Here is a 21,295-nt window from a genome sequence, read left to right on the forward strand (position 1 = left end):
CAATTTTCACATCCTAATGCAATGATTATCTTATCATCTAACTCTTGCTAGTTTCTGTTGCCAATGAACATTTTGACTAAGATAACTAATTTTCTCAATGTAAGATAGTTGTACGGTAGTGTTGTTGGTTCTGATACGAGTCATTTGATATGATTGCATTCTTGATCTTCGTCAGGCCATGTGGGAAGCAGAGCTTCTAAAGCATGGTAATTGTGTTTTTGTAAGTATGAATAGAAATAGATCGAGTTTCTATTAGTACATAATTTGTACTGATCACTAATCTTGGCTCAGACGCATACAGGTCTGTATTATGATTGAGTATGTTTGCTCCATTTATCAGTGATAAAAGCACCTTTCTGTTAGTTCTGCAGAAGCACAGGCCTATCTGGGAAGAGAAGAGGGAAACCCCTAGTTGTTGCATATACGCAAGGTGTAATCGGATTGGTCACCATTTTCTGTGAACCCAGACACTAGTCAAAGGAATCCGAATTACAGCCAAAGAACAGAGTTTAGTCCACTGTAGTCATACTACACAATTTTAGTATCACTTAGAAGTTGACCACTATGCACCGAAGCATTACTGGAGGCTAGAGGTCTTATACCAGATTGCAAATTTTCCTGAATTAAGCTCACCTTGTATGCTGCTGTTTAATTTTTAGCTCAAGGTATCAGCTCCTACTAGCCTGACATGCCATCTAGTTTCTTTGTGAAACGTATTATTAGCGTGCAAACTTTTCTAAAATGGCAATGGCATTCTTGTAACGTCAACTGAATAAAAAGCAGCCATTCCTGCCACCCTTGCGATGCCAATCATTCTGAAGATCAGATTCTTTAGAAACAAATCGAGCTTAACAGACAGACAAAATAGTCAAGATACTCAATGACCATAAACATGAAAAGGGAAAAAAAAAGGATCCAGACAACATAAGCAAAACACCTGGTTGGTAACATCAAACACTCCAACTCGAAACAAAATGAAAAAGAAACCTCAAGCTCTCAATGTTGCCCACCGGAAGAGAGGGCATTTTTGGATAACCTGGCTAGACAAGGATATAACAGAGTGAAGATGCAGGATTCACTTGGCCTTTGTGGTAGGATGAGACTGTATGCGGCTTTTTGACTTGTGCCTGTTTTTATACGCAACACTTGCACTGCTCCTATGAACACCAGAGGAAGATGAACCCCCTTGGGTCACTTTCCTTGCTGCTTTTTTACGAGAACTCCAACTGCTGTTGCCGAGGGCAACTTTAGCAATGCCTTCTTTGCCTACCTCCCGTGCTTTTTGAGGATTGATAGGCTGCTTGTTGAGAAAAGCTAACTTTGAGAGAATACTGCAGACAGTTTTCCGTAGCTGATCATCACCAATATTAGTCTGAATTGGATTTCCTAGTAGATTTAAAGCAAGCAGGGAGTTGTAATTGGCCACAAGCTGGCCAAGTGCTTTTGATGTAGTTATCTTGTTGAAGCTCAAGTCCAGAACTGTCAGCTTCAAGAGCCTATGCAGTCCCTCCACATCACTTATCTTGTTTCCAGCAAGATAGAGCTCCTTGATAAGCGTACAATTTGACAAACCTGATGCCACCATATGTGAAACTGCTTCATCAGTAGTATGAAATCTAGTGGAGGGTGTCATATTATCTACTTGGGTGGGTTAGATAAACTGAGACTTGGTTTAACTTTGGAAAAAGAGGTACTTGCCTTGCCCAATTCTTGAGATTCGGTTGTAACTCAAATCAAGCACCCGCAATCGGGTTAATTCTCTAAGACCATCAATTGTGCTGATCTTGTTTTTGGACAAGTTGAGAGTATGGAGACCCTTTGGCAGTGACCCTGGAGCTACATGAACTGCAAAATGAAGTTGAAGTCTAATTATTACGTGGTTCCTAATTCTTAATTTAGCACTCAGCTCTTTAAGCAGAGAAAAGAGGATAACTACCACAAGAACAAAAAAGAGAAGGATTTCCATATTAACCTGAATGCATACCTATTAAGTTGCCAGATAAGTTAACAGATCGAAGACTATTGAAGCTCGAGAGGTGGGGAACCACTTTTAGTCCAATTCCCACAATATGAGCAACTTTTGAGGAAGAGTTCAGAGATTGTATGACACTGTTGGCATGCGCGATCTCCTCTGGGACGTTAAAAGTTGGATGCGGGAGCACAGGAGATGAACTCCTCCTTGGTGATCTTCCAGCTTCTGGAGTGCCTACGAGATCAGTTTTATCTTCAGTTTGATCATCTTTCTCAACTGGGACAGGAGTTTGCACCAAAAGCCCTTTCACCCATTCATCAACTCTTGACATCCTGGAAGACGCCCCAGGGAAATCAACCCATTGATTCAGTGGCCACTCATCCGCTCTTGCCATCGTGGAAGATTCCCCAGGGAAAGCAACCCACTGATTTTGTGGCAACAAACCAGACACTCCATGAAAGCCATCCCAACTCTGGTCGTCATTGTCACAGATGACATTTTTCAAACGCTCTTCAGTAAACAAATTAGGTGATTCCACTTTGCTCAAGTCTACAGCTCTTGTTGGTTCTAGAGTATCTGAACAGTAGCCTCCTTGCTGGTTCAAGGCCGGATTTAACAAAAGTGGAGGTGGTCTAGAAACCTCTACTCTGTGGAGATTTCTATGGCTCCAAAGGAACAGTTTCCACCACAATTTTCGACTTCTAGAAGGTAGTATTTTACTCGATGAATGCTTCTTCAGGATCACCCTGTCAGCACTACAACGTGTCCTCACAGAAAGTGGACTTGCTGGATTCACTTGAAGAACTTCTTCGTTCAATTTCTCAGCTAATTTTTGCAATTCTTCATAAGATTGAGCTTTTGTAGGAGGCAACTGTGCAGCCACTTTGTTGAGCATACCCCTAGTTCCCAAGTCAGAGCAGGACCGCACAAGCTTCGGGGAAGCCCAAAACGCAGCTTTACCAATTCCTGGATCACTTAGGTGTCCACTTTTTGAAATCTCCCTAGCCTCTATATCTTTTTCAGTTCTCTCACACTGGTTGCTCAAATCTGTGCCAAAAGTGTTGTAAAGATTCATCTCTTTAACAAGTCGATCGGCCTCTTCATTTGAGCAGCCAGCATGAGCTTGAAGATCAAGATCAGAGTTTTCCCGCCTCATCGACAAATTTTCGTCATCCTCATCTTCCCCCTCATAAGCTACATCTTCAGTTTCTCTCCCAACAGGACTCTCATGATTCATTACCTTGACCTTACACCTCGCAGCTCCAGGAACGGCAAAAGGTACTGGAAGGTTGAAAGAAGTTGATCTCACCTGGTCATTTTCAGAAGATTTAGAGGGTGCCTCGATCTTTACATGTAAAGTTTTAAGTCCCTTTCCATTATCAGCTGTTTCTGGAGATTTATTTCCTCCCTACAGGCAACAAGCCACATGTAACAAAAACGAAGTGAGCAGACAAAAAATTGGGTAAGGGGAGAAAAACTGTAAGCTGAACAATCTTCAAACTGAATTAAGCAACGAAACCCCCAGAAGGAGCTGTAGATGATATTCCCTATATTTAGTTCATTGTTCTCACCTTAACTTTCTTAGAACTCCCAACAAGCCCACAAAAGAAAATGCGCCAAGCCATTCTGAAAAGTAAGTCCTCTTCAATATATATACAAAAAACCAGAGATGTCCCTCCTTCAATATATCTGCTGTTTCCTTCTACTAATTCTTCTACCGGTGCCTTAAAATTAACTGAAGAAAAGATCTTACATCTTGGAATACAATGAGCCTTAAGCAGATTGATAGAAATAAAAAGAAGAATTCTTGACAGTCAAAATTCACACCGGTTCTTATTAGCCATAATCAATAGGCAGCTGCCAAAGCAATGATAGAGTCCAATCTGTTGAATCCAAAGAAGAATAAAGATATCCAAGGAATGAAGAATCAAGTCCTGCCTTTCTTGCTTCATCCCTAACCCATCTCAAGGAGCAGCGAAATTCCAATTGAGGGTAGGCCAGAGTGCTAGACCCTGCAGCTTCTCTGTAGAAGCTTCACAGCAAGTAATCCTGGTCCTGCATATAAAAAATTCACAACAATAAGCACCCCATTTAAAGAAAATTCAAGAACCCCAACCACAAAAGTTCAACCTACACACATCTGAAATTTGAACAACCTAGGATTTAACAAACATTTGATGCTCTTACTGTAAAGAAAGCAAGAGACAAGAATGCAAAAGAGCAACCTTGGAGTTGGTAAATTAAGGTAACGTTAGTAAAGAAAGCGAAACATAGATCCTTGATACCTGAGGTTCTGTATCTAGCTTATGAACAAAGAAACCATACAATTTTAAACGACCTTTTGGCACACAAACAGGATAGAAATCTTAACAAAGCCGAAAAGGAGGCAGAAGTAGAAAAGCGCAAGAATAAAATCATTAGTTTACCCGTTGAAGAAAAAGTTTGCCAGTTTTAGGCCTCAGTTGCACAACCTTCTTAATCTGAATAAGTTAATTGTCTAGAACAGTGTAATAAATATCATACGCAAGAAATAAGCCTTATTTGCTATGTCCATTAATCTATGTCCATGCGTATCTTCTTTTGTGTGTGTGTGTGTGTGTGTGTGGCTGGCTGGGTAGGAGAATTACGAGAAAGTGAGGAAAAGGGTTGGAAGTGAATGGAGAAGTAAAGCTGGAAAAAGACTAGAAATAGGTAGGATGGGAAGCCAAGTACGCGCAACCAACACGGTCCCTTGTGCCTGCTTTTTTATTGTTTTTTTTGGGTATGATAGACCCTTTTTTACTAAATTATTTCTTGAGTTCTAGTGTAATCATCTTTTGATAATTCATAATTAAGAAAGCAGAAACTGGAGCTTGATTTGATGGCTAACCTTAACCACTTGCAATTATTGCCTTTTTTTTTATATTGCTCTCATTTTGTCAATTATTGACCTAAAGAATGCTTCTGTTTCAACCGCAGTCTTGCGCTAATTAAGGTTTGTAATCTCCTATTTCCTTTTGGCCTCGTACTCGTCTTCCTAGCTGCTGCTGCCACTATTTTTTTCACCCTTTCTACAAAGTGATATCGATGCTTCATTAACGGTCATTAACGGTCCTAATCACGATTATGGGATTGCTTTTCCCAAAGAAAGCTAAACTCGCTTAATGGCTTTAATCTTCTATGGTTTAAGTTGAATATCTAAGCTTCTATTACAAACTGGGTTCTGTTAAAACATATACAACATCAAAAGAGATGTACAAGAAAGAAAGAAGTTTTCAAGAATAGTTTATATTGGCAATTCTTCTCCGAAGTATAATACTATGAATTAGCGCAGAACAATAAAAGGTATGATGTTTTATTGAAAAGAAAAAAATGCATAGTATAAAAGTTAAAAATGATCATTCAGTTGATGCAATCCAAAAAAAAAAAAAAAAACAGCAGAATCCCATTTTATCTCAACAGAGTCTACAGTTTCTTGCCATTGGTGCCTGGAAATTAAAGAGCCTAATTACTCGTCTAGAATAAGATTCAGATTCTCATTGTCTCATGAGCAGAAAGATATTGGACAAAAGAAATATAGTCATAATACCCGTGATTGATGTCAAGAGGAGTTACCAGCAGATAGAATCAATAGTTACCGGCAGAATACAGGGTTCCAATTCTCCTCTCTCGAAGAGGGGCCGATTTTACCATTTTCCACTATCCCATGAAAAATTTCGAGGCTCCTCTTTGCCCGACCTGGAAAAGGGTAAAGAAGAAAGAAAAAGAAGAAGGCACAAATACCCTGGTGTAATAATCATAGCTGTAACAGAGCAGCAGAAAATTTGCGAAGGCCACGGGGGATTGGGATTTGCATTGTCTCATTGTTGTCAACAATCACATCATTCAACGATTATTGTCAGCAAGATTTAACAACAAATCTAAGTGCGGGGACGCGTGGATGGCAGATAGGTCAGCTGTTGGAGTTTTAACTGTTTTTCTGACCGCCGATCTCTCCGTCACTTTATCTCCATCATGCCTGTAAAATAATCCTACGGACGGCGTACGAACAAACCTACATTTGACGTACAACTAAAACTGGCACGATGTAGTTGTCAGCTTTAGACAAGTTTGACAAGCAAAATTTGGCAACGTTTGAGACGTACAAACGCCAATGGACCGTACATGTATAACCCAAATTTGACTGATGCATTATGGTCCCTCCAATCAGAAACCAGCTAATTCTTGCGGGCAAACTTATTGATCATCCTGTTTCATGCAACATGGGCGAGTCAAATGAGGTTGTCTTGGTTATTAGGTGTCATAATCATCATTTGATGCAAATTGCAAGGAAGGAAACCAGCAAGACCTTTGAATATGTGGTGTAGCTCCGGCCACGATTCAGAATAATGTGTTTGATGAATTTCGGGAAATGATAGCAGCGTGCAGAAGTTTTGCTGTGATTGATATATATACTACTTACGATTTTTTTTTTCTCTGTTTGTTGATTGCAAGTCCTTGATTCCATTCCACCAGTTGCTTGCCGTAATTTAAAGGAATGGAACAATGGATAACTACAATTCAAGAAGCTAAGTATCTACGTTATGGTAGAGGCAAGCTTCTTCTACGTTATGAGTTCTTTTTTTTTTTTTTTTTTTTTTTTTAAAAAAAGACTACTATTTCTTAACTATCTACCGATATGAAGGATTTTTGGCCCTCCTCGTTATATCACCAAAATTTTGGCAACTTTTTCCATTCTGATAATGTTCCATTTTGTAATTTCTAACGAAACTTTCCTCCCCATTCCCAGTTTTCCTTCCCCTCTCATTCCTAATGGGAGATGGTAAAAAAAATGAGAGAGACAACGGCAAGAGTTCCTCGACAGGATAATCACGACAGATCCATCAAACAGCATTAAATACCGTATCATTCAACGACAGGAATGATTTGCTGAATATCAAGGTAATTTCCTGCCAAAACACAACTATTGCGTACTGCCCCCACAGATATCGAACTTGTCCCCACAGTCGTTCGACGGTGTATTTTGCACCGCAAATGCCCACAATCTCTCCCGAAAGAAGAAGTGACGAGTACAACCGAGATGGTATCCCCTCTCTGATAAGTGAGATAAGATCACATTTGAAGATTATCCGAATAAAGAGCATATCTCGACAACCCCAGCCACTAGGCCTTTGGCTGGTGATCACCAACAAAGACTTAAAAAGTCTGGCGGTGCGGGAGTTCAAGAATTCAGTTAATTTGTCATTATATGTGGCGGTCTTAATTGATTTTTTTTTTAATGGAATCTCTATTCACATTGAATCCCCCTATTCCGTCCTTCTAAATTAGATTAGATTAAGTTATAAGAATCATATCGTTGCGACAAAATAAAAATAAAAAAAAGACACCCCAAACCCCCTTCCCCCAAAAAAAAAAAAAAAATACTCCCTCACACTGTTTAAGAAAAGTTTAGTTAATTTTGTTGGAAGAATAAATCTAGTTTATTATCTTTCTAAAATGACCTTACATTAAAAGTAGACCTACTTAATTTTATATCAGATGAGTTAGGTTATATTCCATAAAAATCTATATTTTTTAATTAAAGATTGAATAAAAATTTGGAGACAGATGAGAAAGAAAAACAGACTAATCAAAATGAGACGGAGGAGGAAGTACTAAGCAAGCAAGAGCATGTCTTCTATAATGACCAGAAAAGCAAGGGAATCGGGGGTTGTTTTGAAATTATCTAGTGTAGAGCAGCATAAATCTAGATGATGTAAAAGGCCAATAATGAATGAGTTATGTGTGGTCTCAATTGATGAAGTTATCAAGTTGAGCATTTTCAAAGTGATTCGTTGGAGCTTTTACACGACGGCCGAAATTTAATGCTTGCAAAATGATTGTCCAGCAGTGACATTAAGTGACCAATAATTCGATGGCTTCTTTGGTAACTTTTCCACCAGGTGATGAAACTAAGCACCTGATTGAAGGATTCTGACTGATGGAGAATAGAAATGGCTACCACAAAGAGCGTTTTCTTTTTCAGTACGATGTTTTACTTTCTTGGTTACTTCCTAAGCTGAGCTGACACCTAAACAACCATTGTGAATCGATTCTTTATAAACTCCATTCCCGTTTCTAAAATAGGATTTGGCCAGTAGTGGGTGCTCAAAGGACAGTGTTCACTTTTCATAATAAGACTGTAATTAATTCGAAAAAGTCTTGCAATACAGGAGTACAGTAAATGTGAATGCGTGTATTTAAATATTAGTAAATACAGTAAATAATAGTAAGTTTACCCTATTTTAAAAGATTAATGACGCTCATTAATATATTTAAACATTAGTAATTTAGGTATTACTAATATTACTATTATTAAAATAGGGTAAACTATTATTTACTGTCATGTGGTATTTAAAAAGAACGATGTGATTGTATACGAAATCACGGGGGTATAAGTGGATATTTTAATTTAAACAAGTTCTTTATCCCATATTTTCCATGTATTTTTAGACAACCTCTACTTCAATTGCCTTAACTAAGAGTGCTTTCCATGGAAGTTCAACTTTATATAGAATCATAAAGGGGCGTATAGTATGGTAAAATACAAGAAATTTACATGAGCCTACCTTCTGAAATAATTGTTGATGAGAAGCCATATAGAGATATCTAAGGGGGTGACACCTCATAAAATTGGTGAAATTTGCAAAGGATGACATTTGGCTGGGAGATTTATTAATTTGGAAAGAAGAAATCTGAGATTTATTAATCTGTACTGAAAAGTGAGATTTATTAATTTGGAAAAATACAAAATAATTTGAGAAAATAGAGCATAGAGTTGATCTGTCATATTATTGGCATCCAAACATTATAATTAATGCGCCCTATATATCCAGATTCCAAACCAAACACTTGTACGAACAAATTTTTTGCGGTGGGCTAGCGCCACACATTCTTCTTTAAAGCAAATTCTTTCTTGTAAATGATCCAAAACTACACAGTTTTGCTCATTCTGAAAAAGACCCGTTGTGGTCCAAGGATCAGCAGCTGCTCTAGATCACACATGATTTCCACATAGATATTTTGATCTCCGTTTCTAACTCATTTCCTTCTAGCTCATCGTCCCCTGCTGATGTTCAAGGAGGATATCTATCACTTTCAAAATGTAAATGATGGTTAATAAATCCAGCTTAGAGGAGGTTTATGCAGTATCTTTCAATTCAACAAAGCTTATTTGAACGTATGTAGCTCTAATATATCACGGATTTAGTAGTAGAAAATTTTGTATATGCGACACGCATCTAAATCTAAATTTGCTAGTGCGTATATATTACTAGTACACAAAATATTTACCCTATAGTTATACTGGAAGTAAACAAAGAAATCTGTTTAATCAATATTAACTACTATCATATCTGCGGGTGGATTGTATTATTCCTGTTGTACAGCTTGCCAAATGCATGGTCAACATGGACAAAAATGAAGGACAAACATAGAAGAGCAAGTGTGCAACTCAAATTCACAAAATGCATTTCATCCTGGATTTTTAGTCTCAATATTTGCACTCCCAACTTTTCTTTGCAACAAAACACAAATATTAGGCTAAAAAAACAATGCACGCACGCATGCACACAAATATTAGGTTCATGATTTCTTAATGTAAACACCTACTCCAAATCTAACACTCAAAAGGGGTCACAAAATAACACCCTGCTAATGATATATCCCAATTGATTATAAGTCGATCAAAAGGGCGCCCAATTGATTATCGCTTATATTTTCTCCCCAATTCATTGCTCCCCAAAAAGCCAAATTGTGTTACAGGTTTTATGTGTTGAATCGTTGTTATGTACTCCTAGGCCTTTTAAATATTAGAAAGATTGGCATTGAGTCAAATTTAAGCCTTTTAAATATAAACGGAGAGAATGATTTTCACTTAAAATTTAATCACGATAACATATTAATCTTGGAAGGATAGCAGTATAATACAAAGTTCAGGATGTAATAAACCTAGAAAAAAACATGAATATCAATTGGTTTTGATTCTACTATTACTTGCTGCTATAGTAATGTTGATTACCAAATTCAGCTGGCTATTTAGTTTTACTTTTATCCATGGCCGATTCCTGAAAAGTGTCTAATCCCACTGAGAAAAGCTCAAATTAAAGGTTTACCAAAAAGAAGCGTTAACGATGAAAAAGGTAGGGATGGATTTAGGAGGCTCTTCAATTGTCCCACATCGACCAAACAGGGGAAGGAGGGGGAGGCAAGTCACTATAAAAGAGGAGGATAGACGACCGTTAAAACATACTTACCTGGACGGGGTCGATGGGTGATCAAGAAGGCCCATGGCCTAGGTTGGTGACCTCCATTGCACTTGGGAGGGGTGCCCGCCTAAGGTCTACCCAAAGTGGTGGAGCCTACGTCATAATTTGTGGCAGTGGGGGCCTGCGTTCGCGCGGCCCCTGCCCAACTAATATCAAACATTTTCGCAGGCCTAGTGTGGCTAGATCCCAGAGAGTCAGATTGGTCTTCGTGGCGCAACATGACATTCTTGAATTGAATCTGCACGTCATAAAAACACTCTGGCCAACACAAATTTTTTTTTTCTGGACAGCAAGCTAATACAACAATTTTTCTAAAACGACGCATTCAGTAGGAAAATGGCTAATAAAATGAGGGATTATTGTAACATCTTGGATATGATTCCCACACATAGAACAGGAATGTTAGTTTTGATACCCCATCATTCAATGTCCTTTTGATATTTTCTCATTGAGTATAGTCATGGTAAAACTCAACAAAAAAACCTCATGAGCATTATTCACTTACCATATAGCTATTCATTTTGACACTTGTGATTGTATTTATGTACCATCACTGTAATACCATTAAATGTGGATCCAACAGACATGTCTAGTAATGGAACTCCAAATCTTCTCCTTCTCACCTCTGTTTGGGAAAGGAGAAAGGAGAAGAAGGGGGGGGGGGGGGGGGGGGGGGGAATTACTTAAAAAAGCCTCCAATTACCTCATCAATTCAGGTCAATTCTTTGTTCCCCAAAGCAATATTCTAGTCTAAACTTCTCAAAAGCTAAGGCCTTATTTTTTTTAATATTTATTATGAATAAAATTTTCAATCACTTTTTTATTTTATATTTATTAAATATATTTTTATAAAAAAATTCAAAAAATAGTATTCCAAATGTGATCAGACAGTTGCATGAGTATTATTTGGCAAAATGTTTTCTCAGGTTCTCAAAACACATTTTCCAATAATTTTTTATTTTTTCAATTACAATTTTATTTCATATACATACATTACCCAAAAAGAGTTAAAATAAATAATTTTTTTCTGCTTAATCTATCATCCAAATTCATGTGAAATTACAATGCCATGAAGAAATTTAACAAAAATCACATAGGGTCAAACCTTCCTGTTACCAAAATTGGCAAGGCGTTGATATAAAACAGAAATATAACTTTAATGGTATGATAAGTGAGTATGTAAGTAAAAGGTCTCGCGTTTGAAACTTCCCATTTATACAAAAAAAAAAAAAAAAAAAACCTCTCAACATCATGAATAATACTAGATGATTAGTAGTTAATTAACTGAATTCGTAATTATCCTATTTTCCATAGTCATAGTCAAATTAACTGGTTTTAGGTGGAAGGGTGGGATTAGAGAATTATAAATAGAAGGTTCAAGTTTTAAAACCTCTCATTCACAGGAGAAACTTTATCTTCTGTAGATTAACAAATAAATAGCAAAAACACCCAAAAACAAATAAAATGAAATGAAATAAAAATTTCTCATTCGCCAGTTCGCCTTCAGTTGCTCGTTTCAAAAGCCCCAAATTTCCCCCTTTTCAATTTTCAGTTATACCACCACCATGGCTTCCGCCACTGTGGATTCCACCACCGCCGCCGCCGCCACAGCCATCACAGAACCGCCACTCCAAGTAGATTCCATACCAACTGTAGATCTCCACCTCCTCTCTCAATCTGAACTCTACTCTCTTTCCCTCTGTTCCCCTTCGAGTTTCGACCCTCTCCGTGGCGATGACGTCGTTGTTCCCAAAATTGACCGTTCTGTCTTCAATGAGTCGGCCGGTTCTCGCAAGCAGACCTACTCCCGCCTCCGTCTCGCCCCGGCTTCTGCCGCGACCTCCGCCTCCTCCATCCGCCGCCGCACCCCTCACCTCCGCCACACCAGCAATCTCCCTTACCAGTATCTGGATACCGACCCGGATAAAGACGAAAACCAACAGATTCTTGCCCTATTGAAGCAGCTTTTTGGATTGGATAGTAGTATTTGTGTGAGTGATGATAGAAATGAGGAATTAGTCCCTATCCGGGTTGATTATTCGCATTCCCTGCCTCAGTTCACGAATGATTCGCATTTGGTGCTGCAATTAGCCAATGTAGGGGTTACAGGACAGAAAAGGAAGCGTGGGCGGCCAAGAAAGAATGAAAATGCCACCGTTCTGGTTGAAAACAAGGTGGAGAGTCAATCTAATAATGACAATTTAGTTGGTACAATGAGTAATGCGATTGTGGTGTATCCGAATGAGAATGTGGAGGATAAGGATAAGGAAATATTGAATAGGGATGGATTTGAGGTGGATTTGGCGGCACTAGCGGCAATGGAGGATCCATATGGGGTGGAATTGAGGCGTAGGACTGAAGGGATGGAGACTGAGGAGGCATTATTGGAGTTCTTGAGATGCTTGAATGGGCAATGGGGAAGTAGGAGGAAAAAAAAGAGGATTGTGGATGCGAGCGAGTTTGGAAGTGCATTGCCCAGAGGTTGGGCGCTTTTGCTTTCTGTCAAGAAGAAGGATGGCCGTGCGTGGTTGTTTTGTCGCCGTTATATAAGGTTCTTCTCAGTCAATGGTGCTATGATCTTGTGCTTGGTTTTTTTTCTTATTTTTCATGGATGAATCAATGAATTGGTTTTTGACATCTGAAGAATGATATACACTAGTTATTTGTTGACCCCTTGGATTGTTTTATGATATGTAAAGGATGCAACTTTGAGGAGACATTAAGAAATGGAATAACTAACTTAACAGGAGCAGAAAAGAGAGTGAAAGAGGCAACATAAGAAAAGAAAAGAAAAGAAAAGAAAAAAATAGTTTATGGGGAAGCAAAGGAGATTATAGTTAATCTGTTGCACTTGCATAAGGTCTTTTAAAATGTTGCTTCTCTTTGGCCTACTTTTGTTATATCATCTTGAGTTGTATTATTGTTGTTTGAGTTTGGTATGGTTTATTACCATACAACTTCCAAGGAATGCAGTTAAACATCCTTATAGAGAATGGCAATATACTAGGAATGCGATATACAGTTTGGCTGATGCATGGGGATGAAAATATGAAACATGCAGCCGGAGAGACTTTAACATGCAGCAGGAGAGACCTTGGAGTTGGCATCCTTAGATATTTGATTCATTTTAATTTATTTATCCTTTGTCTGGTTTCTAGAGGATAAGACTATATATATCTGCCGCATACCAATGACTTCAAAGCTACAGCCGTGGAAGTAGTGGGATGACTGGAATCAAGTAATGTATTTAAATGTACTAAAAAATTCTGTTGGGTTTTGAATAACCTTTAAAGGACATGGTTCTTCACCCCAAGTGGTTGCGTTTCCTTTGTGTAGCATAGCTTAGATTGTCATATTTTTTCACCCCTCAAGTCCATTGAGCTTGACAATACGATAAGACATATCATACCCACAAGCAGAACTTCAGCTTGCGCTGTTACTTGTCTATTTTGTGTCTTGCTGATGCTCCCGTGAAAGACGTGATGCCTTGTTCTTGCCCATCATAGTGGCATTGCCTCATCTTGTCTTGAGACAGTCATGTGGGTTGCTTGTCTTGCATGGAGTCCAGAGGGGTTTAGATAATCTTGTTATTTTGATCTGCGACAGACATTGTCCCCTTTGGCTGCCCATGGGAGGTCCTGTCACATCCAACCTTAGGACCATGTTGGTTGAGGTTGCTGCCATACTTAGTTGTCATGCTTTGAGCCAGCAGGCTCATATAGAGTAGAATATATTGTATGTAGAGGTGCACACCATTTTTTCCTTGTTAAAAAATCGATGTCTTTCGTTGTACATGATTACTTTGGAGCGGCAGACAAGTCATTGATTTAGATAATCTCCTTATACTTTGTCATGGGATACCTTAGGAAATCAAAAACCCTGAGCAAAAGCAGTCTGAGCAAAACCACTGCTTTTTTTAGAATCTAAATTATTGTAAATTTAGCACTAAAATATTTGTCATGAAGAAGAAGCCACAGTGTAAAGTAGACTTTGACAAACCATTGGGGCTAAAATTTTTCTTCTATTTGCAAATTCATAATGTCTGATACAAACTATGGACTTGATATAGGTTGTGAGGGCTTTAATTGTTTTCCAAACAACTTTGTCTTATTTTGCTGAAAAATGAAGCTCCTTGAAAGTAGCATCTGAAGTAGTTTCATAAAAAAATACTTGGGACTTCTTTGCTGTTCCTTACGGAAAGGAGGATTACATAGCCCTTGAAAATTTGGAAAGATTTGATGGTCCATATTAGCTTCAAATAGTATTCCATCCGACCCAATTTTGTAATTGCTTTTGGGAGAATGTGCTTTTCATCTAAGTGGGGTTGATGTGTTGTTTTTATGCTTTGTGTAATACACCCAGAATGCTTAGCATGTTACTGCACATTCCATGATCAAACATAAGAGTGCAAAGGATGTGCTTTTTAGACAATTTTGCTAAAGTTGCTCACACTTATCTGGGGCATAATGATACCAAAAAGTTTTCATTCAGCTATTTTACAAGGGTTAAAAATGGAAACCTAGTAATTACTTCTTTGCATGGTATCATAGGTGACAAAAAATTTCTGACACACCCATAAGGAAATTTCAATGGGACAGTGGGAGTAATTTTAATTGCTGATTTGCTTTTGGGAAAGTGGCTATAGGGTCAGACTTTTTGATGTTCCTTTGGGAAATCTACTTGCATCTCTCCTTATAAGATACTTTAGTTTTATTATCAATAGTCATGATGTGCGTTATTACACTTTTTAAAAAGTATCAGACTTGTCTTGACAGGATGATCTGTTATTTACTGCTAGTAGGTTGTAGCTAATGGCTACATTATCATGAGTTTACTAATTCTTTTTCTTTTTGTCCACCTAGTCTATACAAAAGAGCGTGTTGGACTGTTGATAGGGTAACACACTGTTCTAAATGTACGTACATTTCAAGATGGTTTAGTAGTTCTGAATCGATCTCAACCAGCTGATGCAAAAGGCATCAACAATAGTTCAATTCTTAACACACTCTTCTAAATGTACGTACACTTACGTTCAAGATGGTTTTGCTCTTCTAAATGTACGTACACTTACATTCAAGATGGTTTTGCTATTATTGTCAGAATTGAACTATTGTTGATGCCTTTTGCATCAGCTGGTTGAGATCGATTCAGAACTACTAAACCACCAGTCTGGTTGTTTAAAAAGTTCTTCATTGTCTAAGTTGGTTTACCTTAAAAAGGAATAGATTGTCTGCTTCAAGCTTCTGTAGCACTTTGCTAATGTGAAACCCCCTTCTCTCTGCCTCCCTCCCTCTCTCTCTCTCTCTCTATATATATATATATATATATATATATATATGTATGTATTTATAGACACACACACATATATGTATGTGTGCATGCATGTATGTATTGTGTTTGTTGGCTCTCATATCTCATCCTATCTTGTAATTTCATGTGTCCCTAATTGTGAATTAATGTCATGCCTAGTTATCATTTGATGTTGTTGATTTTGGTACCACTATGTGTTGGCAAGTTTATGCTCATAGTTCTCTTAATTGGTGATATCCAGCCCTAATGGACGGCAGTTTGTGTCATGCAAGGAAATTTCTTCATATTTGCTGTCTCTTCGTGGCATTCAAGTTGCAAATCAGCTTACAAGCAATCAAATCAATGCTGATAGTCAGACTGCTAACAACACGGTTTTTGTCAACGTATATGTTTTGCACTCTTTTTTTGTGAGAAGGTGTTCTTTTTTTTTTTTTTCCTTGGTTATTTTGACTGATAGAGGGTAGTGCAGACTGTAGGTGAGGCTACTGTAGATAAGAAGATTGAGGTGAACCCTGTATGCCAAATATCACCAGCTGTTGCCTCTACACCTGGTAACTTTGTGGTTGAAGTTACTCTGAACACTGGGGACATGCCAGGAGTTCAAGTGGGAGAGGTTTTACATTGTGACAAGTGTGAAATGACTTTTATTGCACAGGATGACCTTTTGCAACACCAGTCATGTCATCGCAGAAGGAGATCAAAAAATGGTGAATCTGTCACTGATGGAGTAATAATTAGAGATGGTAAATTTGAATGTCAGATCTGCCATAAGACATTTCTTGAAAGACATCGTTACAATGGCCATCTGGGAGCCCATGTGAGGAACCAAGTTAAATTTTCTGATCAAAATCAAGCTACTAATGTGAAAGATTCTCTTGGCACTGGGACTTTTGATGTTATTCCTCCTGGTTCTTTGGGGAAAACTTCAGATTCTCTAGAAAGCTACATTGCTACTGGAAATCCATGGGCAAATGCTGATCATGTGCTGAATACTTATTCACTTCATTGTAATGATAAGCAGCATGGAGATCGGAACGAGTCTAATGATATGGTGCGAAAAGTTGACAAGGCTATTGATGTGGATGTCTTGAAACACAACTTACCTTCAAATTCTCAAGCTGGTTTACATAATAATGGAAACAATGATTTCTGTGGAACAGCTGAAGGTTCTAGTGCCATCAAGGGGGTTGCCATCGGAAATGAAGCTGGTGTTAAGATGCCCCATTCTGAGAGCTGTAGACCTGCTGTATTGGATAAAATACCAGGCAGAATTGATAAAACTGTAACAGGGCCGTCTGTTGACATGGAGGAGCCCAAAGTGCAAGTAGATGCTGGGATTGATTTTCTTGAAAATGTTGATATTGGTTTGGATGATGGTCATTTATCTCATAAGGTGATTGAAATTAGACTCGTGGGCAATAAATATGATGTTGATGAATCAAATGTTTTTGACAAGAAACATGATGGGCTAGATGTAACTAGTGGGATTGGACACCTGCAGCATAGTGAAGCCAAAGACCATTTATGCAGGAATGATGATAATTTGGATGGAAAATTAATCTGTAATGTTTTCGGATCTAAACAAGATACATCTTCTGATTACATGGCCCCATGTGTTGATAAGGAAAAATGCTATGACAATGTTTTGAATTATACTCGGCCAAGCCCTAGCTCAATGGTAGTTGGACAGGAAGACAATAGAATCTATCCATTGGTAGGCAAGGAGAGTCGTAGTGCTGTCGAGTTGACAAAGGATTCTCCAACTGGCCTCCAGGAAGAAAGGAATATTGGTACTTGTACTGTTCCTCCATCTTGGAATGAGCAAGTTAATTTTACTGAAAAGTACAACGATGAAGTTTCTACTTGCTTTTTAGAGGGCCATGAGCAGCCAAAAGATTCCGGAAGCAGCTTACCATCTATATCTTCTTTTCAGGAGAACCGTGGTGTCCCATTGTATTCTAACAGGATTTCAGCAAGGCAGATGTGGGAGCCTAAAGTAAATGATGTCCAAAATGTCAGGAATAATGGTTTGTTTCCTTTCAGCTCCAGTAGTGATCCAATGAATATGGATTCCATAACTAGCAGTAAGAATGAGAGAAGACCTGAATTTCGTTCATTTTTTCCATCCGCAAGTGCTGGAGATAACATAGACAATGTTCACAATAATCTATCTGAACAAAGTGGAAGTCCGCCATCTGGAAGTGTTTTACTTACTCAGTCCTTCACTGCTGAAGCCTCTCAGCAGCCTTATGATATGAATAAGATCTTTGCCCCTCAAGTCGATGAGTGCAAACTTACTGATACTGGATACTCCAAATTCAAGGACCTTTCTCTTGCTTCTGACAGTCAGCCATATAGTAAAAATGTTCAGCTGGAAGGGTTCCCTGCAGAGAATTTTGACATCCAATCTGGTATCAAGCAAGTGTCTGGTGTTCAGAGTAACTTGAATAATACTGCCCATAATGGTCCGGATAATCACAGAGAAGCTAGAGCTTTTGGGATTGATTTACATGGTCCAGCTTTTGGTGACCAAACATGTGATTTTGATAATAGATTTAACATGATTTACCAAGGCAAGGTTTGGGAGGGCCCAAAAATAGACGATGTTGAAAATTCTGGCAACAAGTTCATTATTGGTTTTGATGGTGGCAATACCCAGCCTGTTGAGGATGTTATGTCTGGCAGCATCTGGAGAACTGGAGAAGGAAATTTCTTGCAAACGGGTTTAGCCAATACTTCAACCCCATTAGAAGAATCATCATCAAATTCCTTTCGGAACTTTGATATTATATCTCAAAAGGTACATCAAAATTTTCACTTACGATTCATTGGCTTGCTTTTGTTGTTTATTATGATGATGCTCCCTGTGAAGTTTTCCTTATCTCAAAACCTTTTTGTTTCCTTGGCTTCCGTGTTCACGTTATGTCTAGAATACTGCTTAGGCTGTGTTGAGGAGGCATTTCAAAGCATACTTTTGAACAAGGAAGTTATTTTATTCATGAAAATAAGTTGCTGATTTTTATAGGATTATAAAGCCTCGAGGAATTGACATTATACATAGAGAATTTTGCAGTTCATATATTCACTACTCTGAATGTGTCAATATAAAGGACTCTGCAATTAAAGTTGAAATTATTCTAACTCTTAATTTTTGTCTAATTGTTTTTATTGCTTTAGAAACAGCTTAACTAAAGCATTAACTGCACAATATGGAGAAAGAAATACAAATTTTTTATCTGCTGCTGTCAGCACTCAACAAAGTATAGCCATGAATAGAACTTGAATTTTTTAACCAGTAAATAAACTTGGAAATGAGAATCTAGGCTATCTTAGTTCCTATCTTGCCCAAATGATAAATTCTTCTTTGTAATATCAGTTAAAATCCGCGTGGAGTGTTTCCTAGCTTTCCTTGATAGTATTTGCATCTAAGTTCTCTCTGTCATCCAAAGTTTTATATGTTTTTAAGTTTTCATTTCACAGTGAACATGTGTTCTCTTTTGTTCTGCCAGACTCTATATGATATTCACTAATGATGAGCTATGCATTCAGGGTGATAGACTCTTTGGAGTGAACCAGAACTACGAGGGGGGCACTGGCTTTGAAGGGTTGAGATTAGGAAGAAGTAACCCGGTGGAGTACAGTTTTATGACAGCTCAAAGTTCAAATTCTATTCCTGGAGAAAACAAGGGTTTCTCATATGATGTGAATACAGGACAACAGTATGATTCCTCATTTTGGCTAGGAAAGGATGCATTGATGCCTAATGTAACTGGTCAGAATCCGGTCCCTACTTTTTGTGTCTGGTGTAGGAATGAGTTCTATCAGGAGGAGCCTATGCCTTCTGGAGCAGAGGCAGGTGCAATTGGCTCTATGTGTCCAGCATGTAGTTCTAAGATTTCTCAGCGATTCAATGTTTTGTAGGCATACCCATCACCAGATGCTCCAGCACTGTCAAAGAACCTCTTCAATTTCTTAGTGAAGATTTTTTGTGTATCCATAAAGGACTTTTAACAGACGAAAGGAAACCAAATCATTTGTTAAAGACATTTGTTTTTCTTTGATAGATAGGCGGGTAGAAGTATTGCACTGATTGCTGATTATTCGTTTAAATTACTAGTAGGAGGTAAAAGAGCTAAACCTTCCAACAAACTCTGAACACTTTTAGCGGAGGAACATCCCACCTTAATGGCCTTAATCAAGTGCAATCAGCTTTTTCAATTTACCATCACATTACTGACTGCTAAACTACTGGGAAAAAAAATCTTGTGGCCAAAGAAGACTTTGGGGTGAAATCAGGGACCCCGCTGTCTTTCTGCTTCATGATTTTCCATCCCAGGCTCAGAACCCCCCGTGGGTAGGTGCGATTTCCATCAAGAAGAATCAGCATCAGGAGGTGGCTGCAGCAGCTGTGGTATGGACCACAGACTGAGCTCTCCCTTCTCCATTTACCAAGCAATACGAACAACTCAAAACTCAGTTTTACCGACCAAACAAGTTTCTTGGACATTTTGAAATGAACTCTCTCCCGTTAAATTTTTCCACTTGACGGCCACAAATCCACCCATAAACACGACAATAAGTTCACTCACAGCACTTACCCAGAAAAAACGCAGCTCTAGATTTTTCAAAATTAGTCTGGGTGTGTGTCCCACGATGATTGGTGACCGTATGATTTGAATGTTGAATAGATGAATGCCGGGCATCTGAAGTACTTTATGCCTGGAGATGCATTGCTGCCTTTTTGGTACAGTTCTATAATTATCAAAAAGGAAGTCATAACTACGCAAGAAGAAGCAGTAGTGTTGTCCCAGAAGATGTACAGTATATATCATCAGGTCTAAAGCATGACAAGAAATGTGTCATATATTTCTCGGAAAATCTGGCTGTTATCATTCTAGGATTAGTTTTGAGAGTATTATGGATGGCTTTCTTAGATTTGACCATTTTGCTTCTGGGGAGCATGTTCCAAGAAAGTTGAACTTTTTTCTGTCGCTCTCATTTCTAACTTTTCAAGCTTCCACCTCTTCAATGATGAACTTCATTTCATTGTTCCTTTAATCACCTATCCAAAGTAACAAGAAAATTCAAGTCCCTTTTAGCATCCTTAATCCTGAATACGTGCCAATTGATGGTATGCTATCGACCGTTGACAATCGAGGACAATGGCATGTTATACTCAAATGCGTAGGCGAAACTGGTCCTCCTCCTTTAGTCAACCAAGATGTTCATCAACTCTACCTGCTGGCTACTTGCTCTAAATTTGTACTGCTCCATACTAATGGGAGGTTGGAGGTGGGTTTATAACTTGTAAGAAGCTTGCTTTTCCATCGAAGCTTGCTTGACCTGCCACCATGAAAATGACCAATAAGGAATCGTTTGGTCCAAAGAAGCTACAGCATACCACATGCCTTCAGGGGCCACCAAAATTGTGTGCCTTTCCAACTAAATTTCTTGCCGGGATTGAAGCATATGTATATGTATATATATATATATATATATATATATATATCTCAATATTAAGCATCAGATATTAATGAAGAAAGAAGTTTTCCCCGCATCCTCATCCGAACCAACCTAACTAGTAAAGGGGAAAAAGTTCAAATTGAAGGCTGAATTTGGTAGGTTTCTGTGGAAAGATATAATGGTTAAGTCTGGGTTGTGTTTTTGCAGACAGCTGCTGTAAAACTATTTAGTAGTAATGCAACATTGTTATATTGATAATTCATCA

At 38.3% G+C, this 21,295-nt stretch overlaps 2 protein-coding genes and 1 non-coding gene across 5 annotated transcripts; 2 read left to right on the forward strand and 1 right to left on the reverse strand.

The window, feature by feature from the left end:
- Positions 1-865: 865 nt before the first annotated feature.
- On the reverse strand, positions 866-5,821 carry LOC113712407 (uncharacterized). Of its 3 annotated transcripts, XM_027235822.2 has the most exons (6): positions 4,399-4,667; positions 3,800-4,027; positions 3,544-3,707; positions 1,985-3,380; positions 1,699-1,845; positions 866-1,572 (listed from the first exon to the last, which is right to left on the reverse strand). In XM_027235822.2, the coding sequence occupies exons 3-6, from the start codon at positions 3,595-3,597 to the stop codon at positions 1,076-1,078; spliced, it is 2,094 nt and encodes a 697-aa protein (XP_027091623.1). In that variant the 5' UTR covers positions 3,598-3,707; positions 3,800-4,027; positions 4,399-4,667; the 3' UTR covers positions 866-1,075. The 3 variants fall into 3 exon arrangements, with proteins under 3 accessions (XP_027091623.1, XP_071924302.1, XP_027091622.1); XM_072068201.1 differs by lacking the exon at positions 4,399-4,667 and adding an exon at positions 5,567-5,821 and having other exon boundaries at positions 3,544-4,027; XM_027235821.2 differs by having other exon boundaries at positions 3,544-4,027.
- Positions 5,822-10,237: 4,416 nt separating this feature from the next.
- Positions 10,238-10,399, forward strand: LOC113715263 (U1 spliceosomal RNA). The gene has a single exon (XR_003453901.2). It is a non-coding gene; the product is annotated as a U1 spliceosomal RNA (small nuclear RNA).
- A 1,253-nt stretch (positions 10,400-11,652) lies between these two features.
- On the forward strand, positions 11,653-19,613 carry LOC113712406 (uncharacterized). Its single transcript, XM_027235820.2, has 4 exons — positions 11,653-12,808; positions 15,809-15,950; positions 16,037-18,367; positions 19,117-19,613. Exons 1-4 carry the CDS (start codon positions 11,823-11,825, stop codon positions 19,486-19,488), a joined length of 3,831 nt encoding a protein of 1,276 aa, XP_027091621.2. The 5' UTR covers positions 11,653-11,822; the 3' UTR covers positions 19,489-19,613.
- Positions 19,614-21,295: the final 1,682 nt, after the last annotated feature.

The sequence above is a fragment of the Coffea arabica genome, chromosome 10e (assembly GCF_036785885.1).
Source record: "Coffea arabica cultivar ET-39 chromosome 10e, Coffea Arabica ET-39 HiFi, whole genome shotgun sequence".
Classification (NCBI taxonomy): domain Eukaryota; kingdom Viridiplantae; phylum Streptophyta; class Magnoliopsida; order Gentianales; family Rubiaceae; genus Coffea; species Coffea arabica.

Coding starts and splice junctions, on each gene's coding strand:
- LOC113712407 (XM_072068201.1), bottom strand. CDS start 3,597: ATGGCTTGGCGCATTTTCTTTTGTGGGCTTGTTGGGAGTTCTAAGAAA. Junction 3,381..3,543: donor GGAGTTCTAAGAAAGTTAAG/GTGAGAACAATG, acceptor TGTTGCCTGTAG/GGAGGAAATAAATCTCCAGA. Junction 1,846..1,984: donor CTTATCTGGCAACTTAATAG/GTATGCATTCAG, acceptor TTCATTTTGCAG/TTCATGTAGCTCCAGGGTCA.
- LOC113712406 (XM_027235820.2), top strand. CDS start 11,823: ATGGCTTCCGCCACTGTGGATTCCACCACCGCCGCCGCCGCCACAGCC. Junction 12,809..15,808: donor TTTTGTCGCCGTTATATAAG/GTTCTTCTCAGT, acceptor GGTGATATCCAG/CCCTAATGGACGGCAGTTTG. Junction 15,951..16,036: donor ACAACACGGTTTTTGTCAAC/GTATATGTTTTG, acceptor AGGGTAGTGCAG/ACTGTAGGTGAGGCTACTGT.